At 34.6% G+C, this 21,190-nt stretch overlaps 1 protein-coding gene across 5 annotated transcripts in view; it reads left to right on the top strand.

Annotated features, from left to right (window-relative positions):
• Positions 1-21,190, top strand: part of CNTN1 (contactin 1) — a 309,314-nt gene that overhangs the window by 152,648 nt on the left and 135,476 nt on the right. For all 5 annotated transcript variants that reach the window (XM_054591232.1, XM_054591233.1, XM_054591235.1 and 2 more), the window contains one exon: positions 20,814-20,948. In XM_054591232.1, the coding sequence (XP_054447207.1) occupies positions 20,888-20,948 (61 nt within the window). In that variant the 5' untranslated portion in view covers positions 20,814-20,887. The remainder of the gene's footprint in view (positions 1-20,813; positions 20,949-21,190) is intronic.

Below are 21,190 nucleotides of genomic sequence, written 5' to 3'. Positions count from 1 at the left end.
TTATTAATAAAAATCAAAAACAAAGATACCGTTGGTAAATTCTGAGAATAACAAAGGTACTAGACCATCTCCCTAAGGTCATTTTTAGCAAAGTAAGAACAATAGCTTTTCCTGTAACTTCCCATTGCATTATATTTCTCCTTATCTTTTTGTTATTATAATTTTAACAACCCTTGTTTTGAGCAGTTTTTAGTTCACAGCAAAAGTGAGCAGAAAGTTCAGCATGTTCTCATATACCTACTGCCTCCATACATGTATAGCCTCTTCCAATAAGAACGTTGCACACCAGGGTGGTACATTTGTTACAACGGATGAACCTGCAGTGACACTTCATTATCACCCAGAGTCTATGGTTTACATTAGGTTCACTCTTAATGTTATATATTCTATGGGTTTAAAAAATGTCATGCCCTGACCATTATGGTATCATAGAAAGTAGTTTCACTGCCCTAAAAATTCTCTGTGCTCTGCTTATTCATCCTTTTCATTCCAACCCTTGTAAACCACTAACCTTTTTAGCATCTCTGTAGTTTTGCCTTTTCCAGAATGCGGTCTGGTTGGGATCATACAGCCTTTTAGATTAGCTCCTTTTCCTATTATTAGTCATTTATGGTTTTTCCACATCTTTTCCTAGAGATTTCCATTTTTAGAGCCATTTTAGGTTTATAACAAAAATTGAGAGGGAGGTACCGAGATTTCTTGTGTATCACTTACCCTTCCACATAACTTCTTCCACCGTCAACATAACTCATCAGAATGGCACCATTTTTTTAACCAAAGATGAACCTACATTAAAACATCATAATTACCCAAAGTCCATAATTTACTTTTGGGTTTACTTTAGGAGTTCTATATTCTATGGGTTTGGTACAATAACATATATTCATCATTATAATAGCATACTATAGTATGTTTTCACTACTCTAAAAAATATTCCATGTTCTGCTTATTCATCTCTCCCCCAACTCCTCCCTTGGCCAACATTGATCTTTTTATTGTCTCTATAGTTTTACTTCTTGCAGAATGTCATATAGTTGGAATCATGCAGTTAGGTAACCTTTTCAGAATGGCTTTTTTCACTTAGTAATAAGTATTTAAGATTCCTCCATATCTTTTAATTGTTTTACAGCTCATTTCTTTTTAGTACTGAATAATATTTCATTGTCTGGATGTACCACAGTTTGTTTATCCACTTACTTACTAAAGGACATCATGGTTCTTCTAAGTTTTGGCAACTATGAAAAAAGCTGCCATCAACATTCACATGCAGGTTTTTAGTGGACATGCATTTCCAACTCCACAGGGTAAATATAAAAAAATGTGATTGCTGGATCATACGGCAAGAGAATATTTAATGATTAGTTTTGTAAGAAACTGCCAAACTCTTTTCCATTTTGTCATCTAACCAGCAATGAGTGAGAGTTCTTATTGCTCCACATCATCACCAGCATTTGATATTGTCAATGTTCTGGATTTGGGCCATTCTAATAGGTGTGTAGTGAAATTTTTTTCTGTTTTAATTTGCAGTTCCCTAATGACATATGTATTAAGGATCTTCTCATATGTTTATTTGCTATTTTTATATATTTTTTGGTCAGATGTTTGTTTAGCTATCTTATCCATTTTTAAATTGAGTCATTTTCTTGTTGAGTTTTAAAAGTTCTTTGTATTTTTTGGATAGCTATTCTTTATTGGATATATTTTCACAATATTTTTTCCTGGTCTTTGGCTTGTTTTCTAATTCTCTCAAATTGTCTCTTCTGGATGAGGAGTTTTTAAAATTTTAATGAAGTCCAGCTTATCAATCATTCCCTCCATGTATTATGCCTTGGTGTTGTATCCAAAAAGTCATCACCTCGCCCATGATCACCTCGGTATTTCCCTATGTTATCTTCTAGATGATTTATAATTTTGCATTTTATATTTAGGTCTGTGATTCATTTCGAGATTTTTTTTTTTGTAAAGAACATAAAGTCTGTGTTTAGATTTGCTCTTTTTAAGATGTGAATGTCCTTTTGTTGTAGCACCATTTGTTTAAAAGATTATTTCTGCTCCACTGTATTGCCTTGGTTCTTTTGTCAAAGGTAAGTTGACTATATTTATGTGGGTGTATTTCTGAATTCTCTATTCTGTTCCATTGATCTGTCTTTTTATGACCAATACCACACTGTCTTGATTATTATTCTTTATTCTTGATGTTGGGCAGTGTCCGTTCTCTAACTTTGTTATTCTTCATAGTTATTTTGGCAACTCTGAGTCTTTTGCGTCTTCATCCAAATTTTAGAATCATTATACAAAATACCATACAAAATTTGCTGGGATTTTGATTGGTATTTTATTGGATTTATAGATCTAGTTGGGAAGAACTGAAGCCTTGAGAATATTGAATCTTTTTCCCCATCTTTTCATCTTTGCATGAAAGTTTCTAAACAATTTCTTCCGCAAAAGAATATGAGGTCTGTCCATAAGGTATGAAGCCATGTAATATGAAAAACAGAGACATTTATTGAAGAGGATACAAGATACAAGCAACATTGTACAATGATGCTTCAGTTCCCTTCAAAGGAGCTACCTTGGGACCTCATACAGTTCTCCCAGTGACCATGAGCTGCCCTGTCGTAGTTTCCTGAATCTCACTGATGGCCTGAAATCTATTCCCTTTCAAAGGTGATTTTAGTTTTGAGAAAAACTAAAAGTTTCAGGGTGCCAAATCTGGGCTGTATGGGGACTGAGTCATATGGATGATTTGATGTTTCACAAAAAAACTCTTCAGGAGATATGATGCATGAGTGGGCATATTATCGTGATGAATCTGCCAATCACCATTTGCCCAGAGTTGTGTCCTTCTGAATCATCTGGATAGTTTCTGCAGAGGAATATTCAAGCTTAATGCAAAAGTTGATGCAGATTCTTTTCTCTACTCACTCAGTCATTTTCAATGTGACAGTCAAAGACTACATTTGCTAACTCAAAGCATCTACCGCCCCCACTGACTAGTACAGTGAAGTCATCATTGTTCCTGCATGCACATTCCAGTCCACTCTCCTTGGCTGCCAGGCTACATCAATGTCATGCAAACAGTTATTATATTAACAATGGCTGAACTTTTTCAGGACAGACTTTGTAAACTGAATCTTCAAAACTACAACCATATCCCAAGGATTTATCCTCCTTATGTAGCTTAATTATGGCCAAATAACCAGTTGCCTGATGAGGTTAAACAAAGAGCTACCAGTGAAAAGCTATTTCTTTGCATCAGGCCTATCTAAAGGTTATGATGCATAGGTTACATGCAATTAACAGAAGGAGGTAGGAAGGACTTAACTACCATTGAGCTGAGCTTATCTCATGTTCAAAATCATTGCAAATATATATACCCCTAAAATGTGTGATTAATGGAGTTTTTCAGCTTTATAAAATAATATGTATGTTCCAGGGGTGTCAGGGAGTTTTTCATTCTCAGTAAAACATTGTATACCAACCAAGATAGAATTTTTCTGTTAAAGGCTGTATTAGGTATAAAATCTAATTAAAAAATAAAATATTAATTGTGGAAAACAAAATGGAATACTTCCCAAAGAAAGAGATAACAACAGGAGATGACAGAACCATAACTAAATAATAAATACTATTGGTATATTTGAGGAAAACCTGAGGATGAATACCTATAATAATTGACAAATCTTTTATGTGTATATTAAGAATAATAACATTTAGTTAAGATATTGTTCTTTGACAGACCTGCTAATCACTTTTCAGGACATACCTTATTCAAATTTGTATACTCTTAGTTTCTGAAATGGAACTTCACTTGTAAAAGGGCAAAAGATATGCAACCTGAAATATTTCACTTTTTAGAAGACCCAGCTGTGAGGCAATTTACCAACATCTCATTATATGTATTTTAAAAGAAATGTAAAGGAAAACACATGGTGCTTTTTGTTTCTGCCAGAATACTGAGTCAAAGAAGCTTAGGTCAACAGAATATGCATAACTACAAATTCTCCCTCCCAGAAATTCAAGACACACTAATCAAACAAAAGGAACTAAAAGAAAATAATACAACATAAGGTAAATAAACAACAACATGATAGGTTTGGAAGCATGATATATATACTGATAGAAAAATTACTTATTAAGATACCAAAAATGCTGAGCAGGAGTATTCTGGTTATCATTATTAAAGATATTACATGCAGATCAAATATAAATAAAGAATGAATGGTCACTTTGATAATTCAAGTAAAAATATTTCCTTTTGCCTAAAGTTTTCTAGTTAATTGCAAAACCTTCTTTTTTTACCTTCACTGTGAAGATCATTATATCATTTTGCATAGTCATTTAAGGAGTTTAATTTTCAAGCTAAATAAAAATTACCTAAAATGTCAATGATAATTTAAGGCTTGGGAACAGAAGTATGGACATAGTAAACTCAACACTGATACTTTATTGAATAAAACTAAAAGTTTTTTATAACCATAATAAACCCTATGAGAGAATAAACCTTAAGAGAGTACAAATTTTTACATTCTAAAAGCTATGAGTTTCTAAGGTTTTTATTCTAAGAAATGGAAACTGTAAGTTGTGATATTTCTAAAATCTTTAAAACACCAGGAAGCAATTTATGAAAAACTGTTTTACTTTAGCAAGAACTTTTGAACAAAGGCCAACAGTATTCCTTCTAAATTCATAAAGGAAGTAAATAATTCAGGCAGGAGAGCTCCTGCCAATAGATACAGCTGTTGCTGCTTTCTGACTTTATTTTATTTTTTAGTTACCAAAAAGAGACATGATGAGAAAAAAATTATTCCAGGGTTATATTTCTGTTCTTTCTTTTATCTGCCATTCATTTCTCCATTGTAGAAAACAAATTGGCTGGAAGATTCTACTATTACTGTGCTTCAAATAATATCTCTATGCATACTACTTTCAAATACCTGTTCTCATCTCCTATCTTGCCTTCAAATGCTAGTCTTATTTATTCAAATGTATACTTGTTATCTCCATTTGGATGTCTAATTGGAAACTCAAATTTAATGCATTCATAACTAAATTGTTGACTGGGGAACTTCCTGTCAAGGGGGTGGCATAAGTAAACATGGCTCACCTCCTTGTACAACCACATCAAAATTACAACTAAACTATAGGACAACCATCATTCAGAACCATCAGAAAGCGGGCTGAGTGGAAGTGAAACAACACCGGAATTAAGAAACCACATGAAGACTGGTAGGAGGGGTGGAGATGTGGAATGGGCTGCTCCCACACCCACATGTAGCAGATAAAAAGTAGGAGGGATATCTCAGGAGTGATGGTTCCCACCCTCACACCAGGCTCCCAGTCCAGAGATCCAGTGCCAAGAATATGTCTCCATACATTCTGGCTGTAAAAACCAGTGAAGAGTGAGGCTGTGGAAAACAGAAATTCTGTAATCCCAGGTAGTTCATCTTAAAGGGCCTATGCACAGACTTACTTGGACTCACTCCTTCTGAGCTCCAGTGCCAGAGCAGAAAATTGAAAGGTATCAGAGACATATGGGGAGTAATTGAACTGTCCAGTATCAGGGCAAGATCCTGGGAGCAGCTTTCTCCCTGACAGAAGTGCTGGAAGAGGCCATTGCTCTTTTTCTGAGCCCTCCCCCAACAGAGCCAGGAGGCAGAAGCCATATCAGAGATTCCATTAACCTGGCTTATACTCTTTGTCCCACCCTGGTGATTCCCTGAGGCCTTGCCCCACCCAAATTTTAAGTCCACCAAAGCTGTTTCTAGTGTCTTTTCCATATAACTGGTTTGTCTTTGCTCATGCTTCACATTTTCCTAAATTCTCTCAAACAAGCAGCATCTAGCTTTAGGGAGCCCTGTACCTCTTTCTAAGTTGCCCCAGGCCTGGCACTAGCAGCAGCTGGCCTTGATTCACAGCTTGGCCTTCCCTGAGCACCTCCAAGCCCAGGACAAGTAGCAGCCATTTATAGATCACTTTGTAGCTGATGTTGTGAGACCCCAGAGAGAACACAGACAGTTACTGACCTTGGATGTGCTAATAGCAATCAAGGCTCAGCTACAAGAGGAGGGTGTACACAGCTCACACAGTGGGCACACTTTAAGTACCCAGCTTAGGCAATGGGTGAGGCTGTCAACTGGACCCTACAAGATACCTACTGCATTAAGCCTTTCCATCAAGCCTGGAAGACACAGTAGTTCTACCTAATACATAAAAAAATAAACACATGGAGTCTGCCAAAATGAGGAGACAAAGAAACATTGCCCAAATAAAAGAACAGAACAAAACACCAGAAAATTAACTAAACAAAATGGAGAAAAGCAATCTATCAGATGCAGAGTTTGAAACACTAGTTATAGGATGCTCAAGGAATTTAGTGAGGACCTCAGCAGCATAAAAAAGATGTAGTCAGAAACAAAGGATACATTAATTGAAATAAAGAACAATTTACAAGTTATCAACAATGTAGTGGATAAAGCCAAAAATCAAATGAAGATTTTGAACATAAGAAAGCAAAAAAACAACTAATCAGGGCAGCAAGAAGAAAAGAGAATCCAAAATAAATGGGGATTGTGTAAGGAGCTTCTTGGACAACTTCAAGCTTACCAACATGCTTGTTGTAAGGTTCTGGAAGAAGAGAAAGAGCTAGCAATTGGAAAACTATTAGAAAAAATCATGAAAGAAAACTGTGTTAATTTGGTGAAAGAGATAAACATGTAAGTCCAGGAAGCACAGAGCATCCAAAACAAAATGGACCCAAAGAAGCCCACTCCAAAACACATCATAATTCATATGTCAAAGTTTAAATACAAAGAGAGAATCTTAAAAGAAGCAAGAGAAAAACAGTGAATTACTTACAAGGGAGCCCCCATAAAACTATCATATGATTTCTCAAAGGAAACATTGCAGGCTAGAAGGGTTTGGAAAGAAATATTCAAAGTGATGAAAAGCAGTGACATACAACCAAGATTATTCTACCCTGCAAAGCTATCATTTAGAATGGAAGGGCAACTAAAGAGCTTCCCAGACAAGAAAAAGCAAAAGGAATTCACCATCACCATCAACAAACCATTATTATATGAAATGTTAAAGGATCTTCTTTAAGAATAGGAATAAGAAGATCAAAAATATGAACAATAAAATGGCAGTAAATACATATCCATCAACAACTTAATCTAAAAAAACAAAATAAACAAACAGGCAGAACAGAAACAGAATCATAGATACAGAGTACATTTTGGTGGTTGCCAGATGGCAGGAGGGTAGCTGAAAAAGGTAAAGGGATTAAGAAGTACAAAGTGGTAGTTACAGAATGGTCATGGGTATATATAGTACAGCATAGAGAATAGACCAGCCAAAGAATTTATATTTATATGCAGGACCCATGGACATGAACAATGTTATGGGGATTGCCTGAGGGAATGTAGGTGCTGTGTGAAGGGGGATAAAGAGGGGAAGTTTGGGACTACTCTAATACCATAAACAATAAAATATAATGTAAAAAATACTAAATTATTTATCAACTCACTTTCCCCACAAAGCTCTACCTCCCCTTTGCCAAATGGCAGCATCTTCCACTTCAGTGGACAAACCAAGTTGTAAGGTTGCTCTGCAAACTCCTCCCTTGCCCCCATCCCCTTCTTCCAGTCAGTGTTTTTTATCCACAGCCAGTACCCCACCCCCACTGAAGCTGATGACCATATACTTTGGTTCTGTTGAATCTCTAGGACCTAGCACAATGTATATGATAGACACTTAAATATTTTAAAATCTAAAATTGCCTATATAATTATTTCTACATTTGCTAAGTCAGTTATTGATTTTACACATATCTGCATTGCAAACTGAATTAGCAACTGCACTGCATTAAAGAACTCTTTAGATCTTATAAGAGAGATGATTTCATATCATTCCTCCTAATTGTAGAAATGCATGGAATTATCCTCAAACCAATGCTAACTATTTATAGTGATTCTTGTGCTTTAAGAGTTTCTAAATGGAGACAGCTGCATAGCATTCAAAGGTGTAGTGCTTTTTATTGTAACTTTCTCTTTTCTTCTGTAACATCTAAACTTGTGGCATTAAACACATATACACATGTACGCACATGTATTTGTTGATCGCACAATCTGTGCAAAGTATTTAAGCTATAGTCGGAATATGAAGCTACGTATAAGGCATGTTCTTTTTCCTAAGTAACTTTTAATCTTGTTAGTGGTGAAGAAAAACTCATATAGGTGTCTTGTGTACATTTTAATAAAATTCTCACAACTAAATATTATTATTTCCATAGATGCTAAAATAGTATTTCTAAAATGAACTAGCCATATAAATGAGATCTTACTTTATCCACACTCTGGTTACCTTTTGATAATATACAATTCTAAAATGTTATTACCATATATCCAGGACAGTTTCAAAGTTAAATATTCTGCTCTACTTATTATCTTCATAAGCCATCAAGACCTATGAGAAATATCTAAATTTAGGGGGAAAAAATAAAAATTAGTCTAAAATACCATTTCTCAACCTCTGAAATTGTCTCCAAATGTGTTTTCTAATAAAGTGTCCTTATAAGTAACTGGGAGTGGCCTTGCACTTGAAAGATAAGATATTAATGAGTGAGTCAAACAACTGCTCAAGATTTTATTAGCCAAGGGAGAAGACCTCATAGGAAGAGATTGTTAGAGGATAGCTTTTTTATAAAGTTTGATCTAAATCTTAAAATATAGGAAAAAATTTTGTTTTCTCATACATAAACTGAGGTTAGTAATAGTAACTACATTATTGGTTCGTATGAAGATTACTGTGTTAATACTTAAAGCTTCTCAACAGAACCTGGGTTGCAAACTGACAGATGATGAAGTATGAGCATCTTACAATAATTACTAAACTAAGGACTTTTAATTGACCTTTTTATTTCTGTAAGTGGAATAATGTCTAACATAAAATAGATACTCAATACATATTTGTTGAATGAATTATGAAATTGTGGTATATCCTGGTAGATTTTGAAACAGAGATAACAAGAGAGTTAAATTTTCTGAAGACAAAATTGAATTTTCTATTATCCACTAAGCTTCATATATTTGGATGCATGCTTATTAAAATAATAAGTGCAGAGGCAAAGATTCCTCTTGGTAGCAAGGATCACAGGTAGGTCTATTGATATTGCTCTGATGCTTGTGTCTAATTAGATTCTAAGCTTCTGAAATTTGAGAGTTTGCTTCCTTTATTACCAACTGGGGTTTGTGTGGGGTCTTTCACAAAATTGGTAATCAGTAAGTATTTTTGGATTGATAAGTCTTGATTTGATACAAAGAAAAATTACATTCAGAGGGAATAAAATTATAATCAGAAACTATAGAATCCCTTTCTTTTAGATTTCAATTTTGAATAATCTATACCTTTGGTCTGTAATTTTATATAAATGGAAGGATGTATCCATACTTGTCCTGTTGAAAATTTAATTAATATTTGAACAGATTTAGATAAAAAGGGATAAGGCTCTCTCTACAGCCTGAAACTATGTTATGAGTATATATCTGAAACCTCGATGCTGCTGTTGAGGGCATCAGGATGCAGGGGTTAAGGAGTTTCCTGATATCTGTTCTTGTAATGAAGCATTGAAAAGAGCCAGAAGAACAGAACATTTATCAACCAAGGCACTTATGATTAAATATTATAATGATATTTTCTTACACAACAGTTTAGTAATGTAACTCACTCACTGCCTATAGAAGAAACCAAAAGTTCAATGCATGGCATTTAAGGTCCCATAATTTGACTACACTTTTCTTTCCACTAATCTTTCTCAAATGCCCCAATGAGTATAGGCCCAGGCCATGTTACACTCTTCAGGGTTCTCTGAATTGACCCTTACTTTTTTACTCTCTTCTTTAATTTTGCCACTTCCTCCTGCTTGTGTAGATCTACCTGTGAAAGATAGACAAGTGATTTGCTTTAGAAGTTGCTCAATACATTTATTCCACAGATGCTAACTGCCTATCTTTAATGTGTAAGGCATGACGTTCAGCAATATGGGGTGTGGAAAAATGAATGAAACTATCTGCTATTGAGGAGCTCATAAATTAGAAAGTTCCTCATTGAATATATATCTTTGATTTACTAGTATGTACTTACACTGCTGCTAAAATATGTCTTGAATTGGTAGATACTTTATATACGAGCTCTGTCTGGAAAAAGTCCAGTCATTGTTAATATAACGAGAATGGTTTGTGCAATGTAATCTGGCAGCCAAGGAGAGTGGACTGGAATGCACATGTGTGAACACTAATGACTTCACTGTACTAATCAGGGAAGGTGGTAGATGCCAGTGAGTAAGCATATGTACTGTGTGGCTGTTGCATTCAAACTGACTGAGTACAGCAATGAATCTGTATCAAATTTTGCATTAAACTTGAGCATTCCTCCTAGGAAATTATTCCATTGATTCAGAAGGCTGCAGCTATGGGCAACTGGTGATTGGCAGATTCATCACAACAACATGCCCTCTCATGCATTACATCTCCTGCAGTTTTTTGGCAAAAGATCAAATCACCCAAGTGACTCAGTTCCCCCTACATCCCAGATTTGGTGCCCTGTGACTTCTGGCTTTTCCTAAAACTAAACTCACTTTTGAAAGGGAAGAAATTTCAGACTGTGATGAGATTCAAGAAAATATGACAGAGTGGCTGATGGCAACTGGGAGAACCATGTGAGATCCCAAGGTGCCTACTTTGAAGGGGACTAAGGCATCATTGTCCTAGGTACAATGTTTCTTGTATTGTGTATCTTCTTCAACAAATATTTGTAGTGTTAGTAGTACATGGCTGAATACTTTCTGGACAGACCTTATATATGTATGGAATAATGAATAAGTAATTAAAAATTACTAGCTATCTGCTTTTAAATGATTATTTTACTTTATATTCTTCAAAGAGAACAAAACACATTTTTTTAGTGTTTGAACATGCAATACAATCTTATGTCTGATTAAGTTGCACAAATATTCAATGATATCCTCATATATATTTCAAAAATAAATAATGTTTTAATTGAATTGAAGTGCATGAAAAATAATTTTCTTACACTCTTTCTTGGATTAGGCCTAAATTATGCGAGTAGGAATCACTCATCAGTTAACTATTAATACAATAACATACAGTCATTGTATTGATACTATAGGATCATTGTATCTGTACAATGACTCGGTCTTCCATATTATTTAACAAATAGAATGTCAAGGGTTACATCATACTCTTTCAGAAGGAATGCGCTTTCTGTTTGGTATCTCTTAATCTGAACAGCAGCTAACTGAAATTGTAGGATCATCAGCCTTGTTCTCCCTTCCTGGGGGGTCTCTTGTCAGAAGACAGTGAGAAATTCTGTGTACCTTTAGATTGACAGGGTAGGTAAATACCTGCTCTTGCAGCTGCAGGATGTACCAGCACTGTGGAGAAAGGAGCAGCCCCTCTCGTCTTGGGCTGTTAGGGGGAATGGCTTAGAGTGTGGAGACTCAGAAAACAGACAGACACATAGTAGCAATGATGTTTCTGGGGTTTTTTTGTATTTTTGTTTTTTGTTTTTGTTTTTATTAGACATGGCCACCTTCACAGAGTAACAGAGCCCTTCAAAGGGAGAATTATGGCCCAAGAACTCTTTAATAAAAACACCCAGGATAAATTTAGTGAGAGTTTCAAAATCTGGTACCATTTTTCCCCAGGTCTTGTACTTTGGAGTGTTGGGGTGGTGGGGGTTTGGAGGTGGGTAGCAAAAGGGTGTGGAAGTTCTGTCTTGCTGGCATGGGAATTGTTTTCTGCTGTCAAAGACTTATTAAATCCTGCTTTGGATTTTTAGATATGATTCACAGGGGAGGAATCACAGAGCGCATTTCTTTGTAGTGGTCCTGCTATCTCAGATCATTTTGAACTGCAGTAGGGCAACCAAGGGGAGTTAAAACGACATTCAGTCATGTCATTATAATCCAACAAGAGAGTCTCATTTAAAAGTGGGAAACCTTCCTGATAGTTGTCAAAACATTATATCAAAATGCCTTGTTCATTATGATACGGTAGAGTAAATCAGATGTAGACATAGACAAAATTTAATTTTCGCCTAGACAAAATGCCACAACCGAGTACAGCGCAGACATAATTTTAAGAGGCAGGTTATTAAATGTTGCATATCTTCTGATTTTTAGAGTGCAGTGGCTAAAGATGTGGCCTATTTAATTCAGAACACATTTGCATGCACTCTCTGAGTGGCGAAAATAGTCCAATCTTTACTTAACACACTTAATACAGTAGTTCTTGAACTTTATTATGCCTGCAAATTACCTGGGAAGCTTGATTAAAATGCAGATGCCTGGGCTATTTCCTCAGAGACTAATCATTCTTGAGCGTTGCTGTAAAGTCTATCCTATCAATATTAACAAGCACAACCAAATGCTATTAATGTAGGTGGTCCCTACACAATATTTTGTGAAACTTGCTTCACATATTGAATGGTGTGTTAATCATTGAATTTATAAAGTATCCTTTCTTATAAACTAGAGCAAGAACAGATTGTATCTTTTTTAAAAAATAAAAAATGTAGTATTTAAATCTGTTTGGAATAAAAGGACAAACCCTGGCACTGTTAGTATCTGTGTGCCTTTGAGCAATGCATATGATCCCCATAACTCAGTTTATCTCTAAAAGTATCACAGAGTTTTGTCAGGATCAGAGATATAATATATAGATTAGTAATTTGTAAAAAAAAAAAAATTAGCACTCTCCATGTCATTGCTTCTTTACTATTTCCATGTGTCTGAGTTTACCTTGTTACCCTTAGTCCTTCCATTCATCACCTGGTTCCTTCATTTCCCTTCATCCAGATCCTTTATGTAAATGATTGACAATGGAAGGGTGATCAGTTCTACTCCGTATTTCCTTTCCCTAATTCCTACTAAAACTCACCTGTGATGTTTTATTTAATGTCCCTCTGATTTTTTGAGCAGCAGTTTTTTTCCCCAAATCTAGCACTAAGTTCTGATATGCAAAGTGGTATAAAACATGAATTTATCCTTGAGCAATAAACTTATTAATCTGCTGATGAGAAAGAGTTTGAGTAGAACCCCAGTATGTTTGGTTTTAGATCTTATGTGACAAAACAACCCCTCTCCTATTCATTGACTGGAACAGTGGTTCTTGGATTTGAAAATAACGAATATATCAAATTGTCTGATTTGCTTACTATTACTATCTTTATTTTCCATTAGCATCTTAATTTCAAACAAAATAATTGTGTAGGATGGTCACGTTGTCATTTCCGTAGGGGAAATAGTTTGGAATCAGCAGAGTCTTTCTATATTTCCTAAAATTTCAGGAGCTACCTAACCATGCTATACACACACTCCTAAATTGTGGAACAAAAAAAGATATACTCTATTTATTCTGCCACCTAAAAGTGATGGGTTCCTGAAACTACCCCAATGAATAAGCATGACTGCATTGATTATAGTGTCGTGTGACATCATGGGCTTAAACTAGCCTGTGAAAGATATGCTCTAAATAGCACAAATGGAGTTCCACTATTTTTAAGTTCCTCTGTATGCATTATGTCATTTTAAAAATAAATAAGCAATTATTTTAATCATAAATCCAGTTATCCAAAAATGTGAACTGTCAGTTGCTTATAAAATGCAAACTGTGCTGTCAGCACTCAATTAATATTCACATCTTCAAAAACCTTCAGATTTTCATTTCCCTGAGCAGCCTCCAAGTCATTACATTTCACACTCTGATGTTATATTTATTGAAATGTTTTGAAATTCTTTTTATGTATACTTCACACTCATCAAGTGGAAGGATCTTTCAGGGACTAAAGAAGTTGAATCAGCCATTACCCTCTACCTGTTAGTTGGGCAGGATAGGACCCTATTCTAGAACAGAAGAATACTATTATTAATCATTTTCAGAAAATGTGTATTTTTCTTGAGTGTGTGTATGGTTGTTCCTTGGCTTAGAACAGCACATTCTTCAGAAATTTTTACTAGATATACTTGACCATAGCAGTAAGTTACCAAAACATTGTTAATAACTTTGCAGAAAAACCGTTAAACTGAGACAATAATAATTGATGAGAGAGGTTAAATAAGTCAGTGTGAAGCTGGAAAAAAGACCATCCAAAATATGTATTTATTAATCCAGAGGGGGTTGTGTCATCTATGTTTAAATTATATTTACTAATCTAAAAATTAACTGGAAATATAATATTAATATGAAAGTGCTTAATATGTATAGTGTATATAGTACTCCCTTTATAAAGGATTAGCATTTTTAAAATTCAAAACGAATTTTATCTCTGGAAAACTTCATCTGTTCCACCTTACTTTTTGACTCTGTGTGCTTTTACACATACACACACATACACGTATCCATAACACACATGATTTAGTTCTTACCATAATTGTCAGAAGAAGAAACTTAATTTTCTTTTATTTATTTATTTATTTTTTGTTTATTCTATTATAGTCATTTGCAGTTTCTCTCCCTTTCCTGACCACCATCAACTCCCACCCTCTCTCCTCCCTAAGTCAGCCCCATATTGTTGCCTTGTCCATGGGTTGTGCATCAATGTTCTTTGTTCAATCCTTTGACCATCTTTCATCATGTCCCTGCTCCCTCTGGCAGCTGTTTGTTTCATGTATCTAACCTTCTGTTACTATTTTAATTTTTAGTCTATTGTGTTCATTAGATTCTACATATAAGTAAGATCATATAGTATTTGTCTTTCACCTACAAATTCACTTCGCGTAACACTCTCCAAGATCCATCATGCTTTTGCAAAAAGTAAGAGTTTCTTCTTTCTTACAGCTTTGTAGTATTCCATTGTATAAATGTGCCACAGCTTTTTTATCTACTCATCTACTGATGGGCACTTAGGCTGTTTCCAGATCTTGGCAATTGTAAATAACACTGCAATGAATATAGGGGTGCATATATTCTTTTGAGTTAGTGTTTCATGTTTCTTCAGATAAATTCTCAGACGTGGGATCACTGGGCCAAAAGGCAGTTCCATTTTTAGTTTTCTGAGGTATCTCCACACTGCTTTCCACTGTGGCTGCACCAGTCTGCATTCCCACCAACAGTGCACTAGGATCCCGTTTTCTCCTTTTCTCCACATCCTCGCCAGCACTTTTTTGTTGATTTATTGATGATGGCCATTTTGCTAGGCGTGAGGTGATATCTCATTGAGGTTTTAATTTGCATTTCTCTGATGCTTAGTGATGTTGAGGATTTTTTCATGTCTATGGGTCCTTTGTATGTTAATTTTCTATTGTACAAACTGGGAAACTGACACCTCAGGAAGAATATGTGACTTGTGCAACAGAGGCAGAATTTCAGGATGAATCCAAGGAAAAAATGTCTCCCAGTTTTACATGCAGTGTAGGAGGCATTGGTGTTGTTTTTTTTTTTTACCTAGATTAATCTGTGCTTAACTCCAACAAGCTTCCTCTGTTTCCTAGAAATAGAACTTAATAGCAAATGTTTTTCAGGACCAGAGCAGAGTGATGAGCACCATAAGTAAGATTTTAGGTTAAATTTCCTTTTTAACTTGGCTTTTCATGAACTACGTTGAGGATAGATCAAGACAGATTTCTGAGGTACTCCAAATCTTTTTCTTTCTGAAACAAAGATGTAACCATTTCCATAGATAATATATTTATATTTAACTTTATATCTATATATTTTAATATGTATTGAATTTTTTGAATTTTTAGTGCAAAAATTATTATATTCTATACATATTTTTGTTAATATTTCTAGGATCTTGTTCTCTATCAGTGTAAATGATTGTATAATCATCAGTTCAAAAAGATAGTTTTATTGGTATTGATGAAACATCCTTTCAATATATAGCAGTATGAAATACTTTGTGAATAATTGTTTTGGCCAAATGCTTACTAACATACTGTTGAAGCTTTTTTGAATAATTTATCTGGGTTATCCTGTGATGGGACAAAAAAGAGAAGAGCTGGATGATGTCTGTCCAGCAGAAAACTGCATATCTAGCTATGGTCTAAATTTCTCAAAGGAGAACCCTAGCATTGTCAAAATTAAAGAAAAGTGGGGAAGAAGACGTGTGGAAGGAAAGAAAGGAGAATGAAGGAAAAGAATGTGTCATACTATGTTGCCTTATTATATTTTTTTGTTGCTGGTTTAAGGTATGTGTAAGAGAATTAATAAAGGATGCTGGAGAGATGAAGTTGAATTCTCTTGGAAATTAATGTAATGCCAGGACACATCAGGGACACACCAGTCACTAGGCACCTGCAGAGCTGTGGTGAGTTGGGTGATGCAGCATCTACAGTACCTGGTGCAAGGCCTAGACTGAGGGAATGAGAAGCCACATGGCTCTGAGGCCAGCGTGTTCAGGGAGCTGACCAGCACAGCGCCACCTCAGGGACAGAAATGTATCCCTGGGTCCCATTTCTGGTCCTTCTCTCATTTTGGTTACTGAGAAAAATGTGTCTGCTCCTATAACTGGCACATAATTGTCAGCACTGTTTTCTTCCCCTGCTCCTTCATTTGCCTCCAACAGTTTCAGGCCCATGGGGGTTGGGAAGTTGGAAATGAGAAGAGCAGTTTCTTCCACATGAGCAGTAATGGATTCAGCTTCTCTCCCTCACTGTGCTGCTCAGGGAATGTGATCAGGAAGTCACAAATGATGGGATAACTGGTGATACAATGGAATGAATCACCATCAGAAAACAAATGTGTGAACAAGACGTGAAAGATACTTTTATACTTGAACAGCAGGAGACCCGTTAAATGAAATAGATTGCATGCTGCCAGGGTGATGACTCAATGTCCTATATAAAACAGAATATTTGGAGTGAAGGAAAAGATAGCTTAATATGATGCAGAAAGGCTTAAAATAATATTTTTTTCTTTTTACTGAAGTGTAATATTCAAATTGAAGTACAGAGACTTCAAATAATACTCAATAAAGTAATATTAAAAATGCTTTAAAATATTGCTACTTAGAATATCATCTTCTAGAGTATATTCATAAAAGCAGTAATCTCTAACAAAGACCAAAACCTCAAGAAGAGACATTTCCTATTACCTATTGTCACCATCTTATTCTAATTTTAAGGAATTAAGGTTAAATTTCAGTTTATTTGTGGCAAGTGATTGGGAATGTAGTTATGGAATGGTACATTTATTCCTTCATTTATTCAATAATTATACACCCAGTGACTTCTTTGTGCCAGGCAGTAGAGATAAAACAATAAATAAGAGACATGTCCCTAGACTGATGGGCCTATGGCCTACTAGAAAAATAAGTTAATATTTATTGACTTCTTTTATGGCAAACATTTTACATGTATAATCTCACACAACCCTGACAATAGCCTTGTGAAACAGGCATTCATTCCATATTTTGTACATGAGGAAAATTAGAGTCAGAGGTGAGAAACTTGCCCAAAGTCACAAGGTAAAGAATGCCTGAGCCAAACTCAGGAAAAGATCTGGCTGACTTCCCCTGGCCTCTTCTGACCATGCCTTGCCACTAATTCCCACATTAGAGGAGGAAATGTTAAATAGCATCTTTGACCTCGGAAAGTCTTCTGTATTTAATTTTTAATTTCTTCAAATCACTTGCTCAGTGTGGACACAGCTAATATTCCTTTAGACCTGCTCTCCTGTCCCAGACTGCCCATAAAGTTAATGAGATAAAATAACCAAAATCTTACTCACATAACTCATCAAAATAAAAATCTGAAGGATACTCTCACAGTAATTATATCTATTTTTCTCCCTAGTTCAGTGCTGCTTCCTTTACATTCAAAACTGCAGTAGCATCCCTTGCTGTAAAATTGAACATACTTATTTTTAGAACTGTTATTTAGAATTTTATGAGTTTGCAAATTATGTTTATTAATGGGTAAATTATAATTATTTAAAATCTAACACTGCCCCATTACACTTCATATGCTTTTACTCTGCAAAATGCTTGCAAATATATTATCTAAATGAAACTTTACAAAAATAATTGTTTGATTTAACACAACAGTTTGAGAATAGTTTGTGCGTGGCTTTTTCTACCTTCTTCCTCATTAAAAGAATTCATTCAAATTAGTTCACATAACTCAATGAGAGGAATTAGGAACCAATGGGCAAACAAAAATGCTCAAATGTATATTTTTTAGGAGAAATTTTAGAAGATATAAACAATGTATAGGTTTCAATAATTTTCATTTAGGTCTATATTTAAATACTAGTGAAACTATACATCATCAAAACAAAAAGTTAGCAATCTTTCCATAGATCATTTAATTTACTTCCTTGCCTCCTAAAAGAATTTCTCTTTATTCTTCACTTTTATTTACTTGATTTTTTCCCTGTGATCAGCCCCACTTAAAAAATTAAATTAATTTAAAACTTAGAAGTCCAGACTTAATGCAATTTATATGTACGTATAGTTCTCACCTTCTCACACATGTACAAGAGAAAGAAATTGATCATAAATTAATCCTAGCATTTAAAAATTATCTGTTGAATTTTTTTCTCTTGTGAAGATATTTTAAATATATCCTGCTGTTAATTTGACCTATTTCTAATGTTTAAGAATTCAACTCAACTTTCTTGCAAAATAAATGATTTTTTTTCACTTCAGAAAAATATATACACCAAAATAGAAAAATATGTTTACCTTGGCCCATATAGTACTAGAAAGTATATTTTCCAGTCTCTGCAAATGCTGGAATTCTGGTAAATTAATGTAAAGTGAGTGGGGTGGGGAGTGTGATGAGGTAAATATGGTCTTAAAATCCATCACAATTTAAAAAATAAGTAGGACCCAAGACTTTTCTTTAACATGTCATTACAATGCCAGTAGTCAGTACCATTTTATTTTTGCATTGTAGAAGATGTTGAAATATTACTATATATTAAACATTATAGCACTTCAAAATTACTTTCAGACTCACTCTTAATTTATATCTTATATCTAATTTTATGGCATAATTTTTTTTGGCTACTATATATTTTTGAAAACATGAATTAATATTTTTGAAATTGACACATGTCTCTAAGGCCACGGGACATGTTGCTCTTAGCAAGTTCTGGTAAGAAGCAGTTGGGTTCCGCAGCCACCAAATGGCTTACATCAAGGAGTGCAGTACCTTCACCATAATGCCCTGTTTACTGCAGTCAGACCTATGTCCACCATGGTGTATTTTACAATGCTTTTAATCAAAATGATTAACATGTTTTCAAGTTTAATAGTATATACATCCAAACAACTGTGTCATTGAACTGATTTGTGTACACTTGTCTTCGCATTGATCTATAAACTTCTTAAAGGTAAACAAACTATGTCTTTTTGAGTCCTTTACCTGAGTGCTTGTTCACAGAGGTAGAATTACCACACAGGTGACGAAGTTTAAGTTGTGGGGCCCCTTACTTATGTGACGCTATTCCAAGACCCTGGGTGAAACCTGACCAATGTAATCATGTGGTCATAAGTTTTGGAGATACTTATAAAAGCAAAATATTTTAATTAGACTGCTACATAGTTTTGCAGCTTAGTTTGTATTATTAAGCTGACCTAAAAGTTTTAGTTTTTACCGTACAATGGCTCCAGAAGTGCTTAGTTGTCTTTAATGTCATTTGAAACAATTTTGTTAGATTGTGTTGTGACAGCTGTCATATCACTGTGCGTTAAAAAATAACTTATCAAAATTCATAAATTTTTGTGCAGCCATTTTAATATTGAAGATAGAAAAAAATACAAAACATTTTTGGCATATCATGCTTTATTATTTCAAGAAAGATAAAAACACACCTGAAATGCAAAATATAGAAAAAGATTTGTGCAGTGTATGGAGAAGGTGCTGTGAATGATCGAATGTGTCAAAAGTGGTTTGTGAAGTGTTGTGGTACTATTGACATTTTGGCCAAATAATTGTTTGCTGTGGGGCTGTGTTATGCATTGAAAGACCTTAATAGCATCCCTGGCCTCTACCTACTAGAAGCCAATAGCAGGAGATAGCCAACATACTCAAAATATCCAAATCAATAGTTATTGGTGAAAATGAAAAATGTGTCTTTTGTTTTATGGAAAAAACTAAATGTACTTTTTGGCCAACCCTGTGGTAATTTTCTCCTTTTCTTCTTAAAGACAGCTCTCCAACTACTCATGATTTGGCCCCACAAATCCTAGATTCTTCCTTGATGACATATAAGGAGCAATTATTTACTTTTTGTGGAATGACTAAATGAAAGAAGTGAAGAAGTGAAGGACAACAACTATATTACTGATCAATATATTTTAACATTTAAAACTATCATTTCTGGGGAAAATATTCCAAAAACCATCACCAAATAATGCTAACGTACAATATAATATCTGAGATTGTACGAAACTCTCATACAAACAAATCTTTGGATCTTTTAAGTACCAGCCCTTCAGATACATTTTTAATCTTTGATTTAAAGAGATGTTATTGAAATGTTTACAACTGTGCAGTTTGTAGAAAAGATAATATTATACTCAATTTTTAAACCATTAGAAACTAAAACATACCAATCGATTAACTTGCTCTTGTTCATACAAGGTCAATATTAGGAGGCAGCTGGAGTCATGGTACTGAATCCACTCTTTCCATTACAACATGGGGTTTACAAATGTATTTAAAAAAACAAAACTAAACCATAGTCTACAAACAAGGAATATAAAAACAAGATTACCTCAAGAGACAAATATTTTTCCTTCCTTTTTGTTCCCTTCTTTTTTTTTCTTCTCTTTTCTTGATGCAGGTGTTTAATATTATCCAACTGCCATAAAGGTACAGCATTTTTGAAAAGTGAACCTAACCTCTACTAAACACAAGATGAAAATGTGGCTGCTGGTTAGTCACCTTGTGATAATATCTTTTACAACCTGTCTATCAGGTAAGAAATATCCTTTGCATATTCTCCATAAATTATGTCAAAATAACCAATATGTGTATTCACCTCATTAAATCTGAAGTAGAAAGTTAGAATTAATATTGGTATATTCTGTTGACATCTGGGTCAGACAAGTAAATTAACATATATTAAGGCTGACCCTATTTTTTAACTTTACTTTCAATTAAAATTTCACAAGATTTGGTCAATGTTATGTAGTGGTGTGCTGGTAAATGTTTAAAACC

Source organism: Pteronotus mesoamericanus, unplaced genomic scaffold, assembly GCF_021234165.1.
Source record: "Pteronotus mesoamericanus isolate MK-2021 breed Mesoamerican mustached bat unplaced genomic scaffold, CSHL_Meso_final scaffold_21, whole genome shotgun sequence".
Taxonomy (NCBI): Eukaryota; Metazoa; Chordata; class Mammalia; order Chiroptera; family Mormoopidae; genus Pteronotus; species Pteronotus mesoamericanus.
The sequence above is the reverse complement of the archived record's forward strand: the minus strand, read 5'-3'. Positions and strand labels throughout refer to the sequence as shown.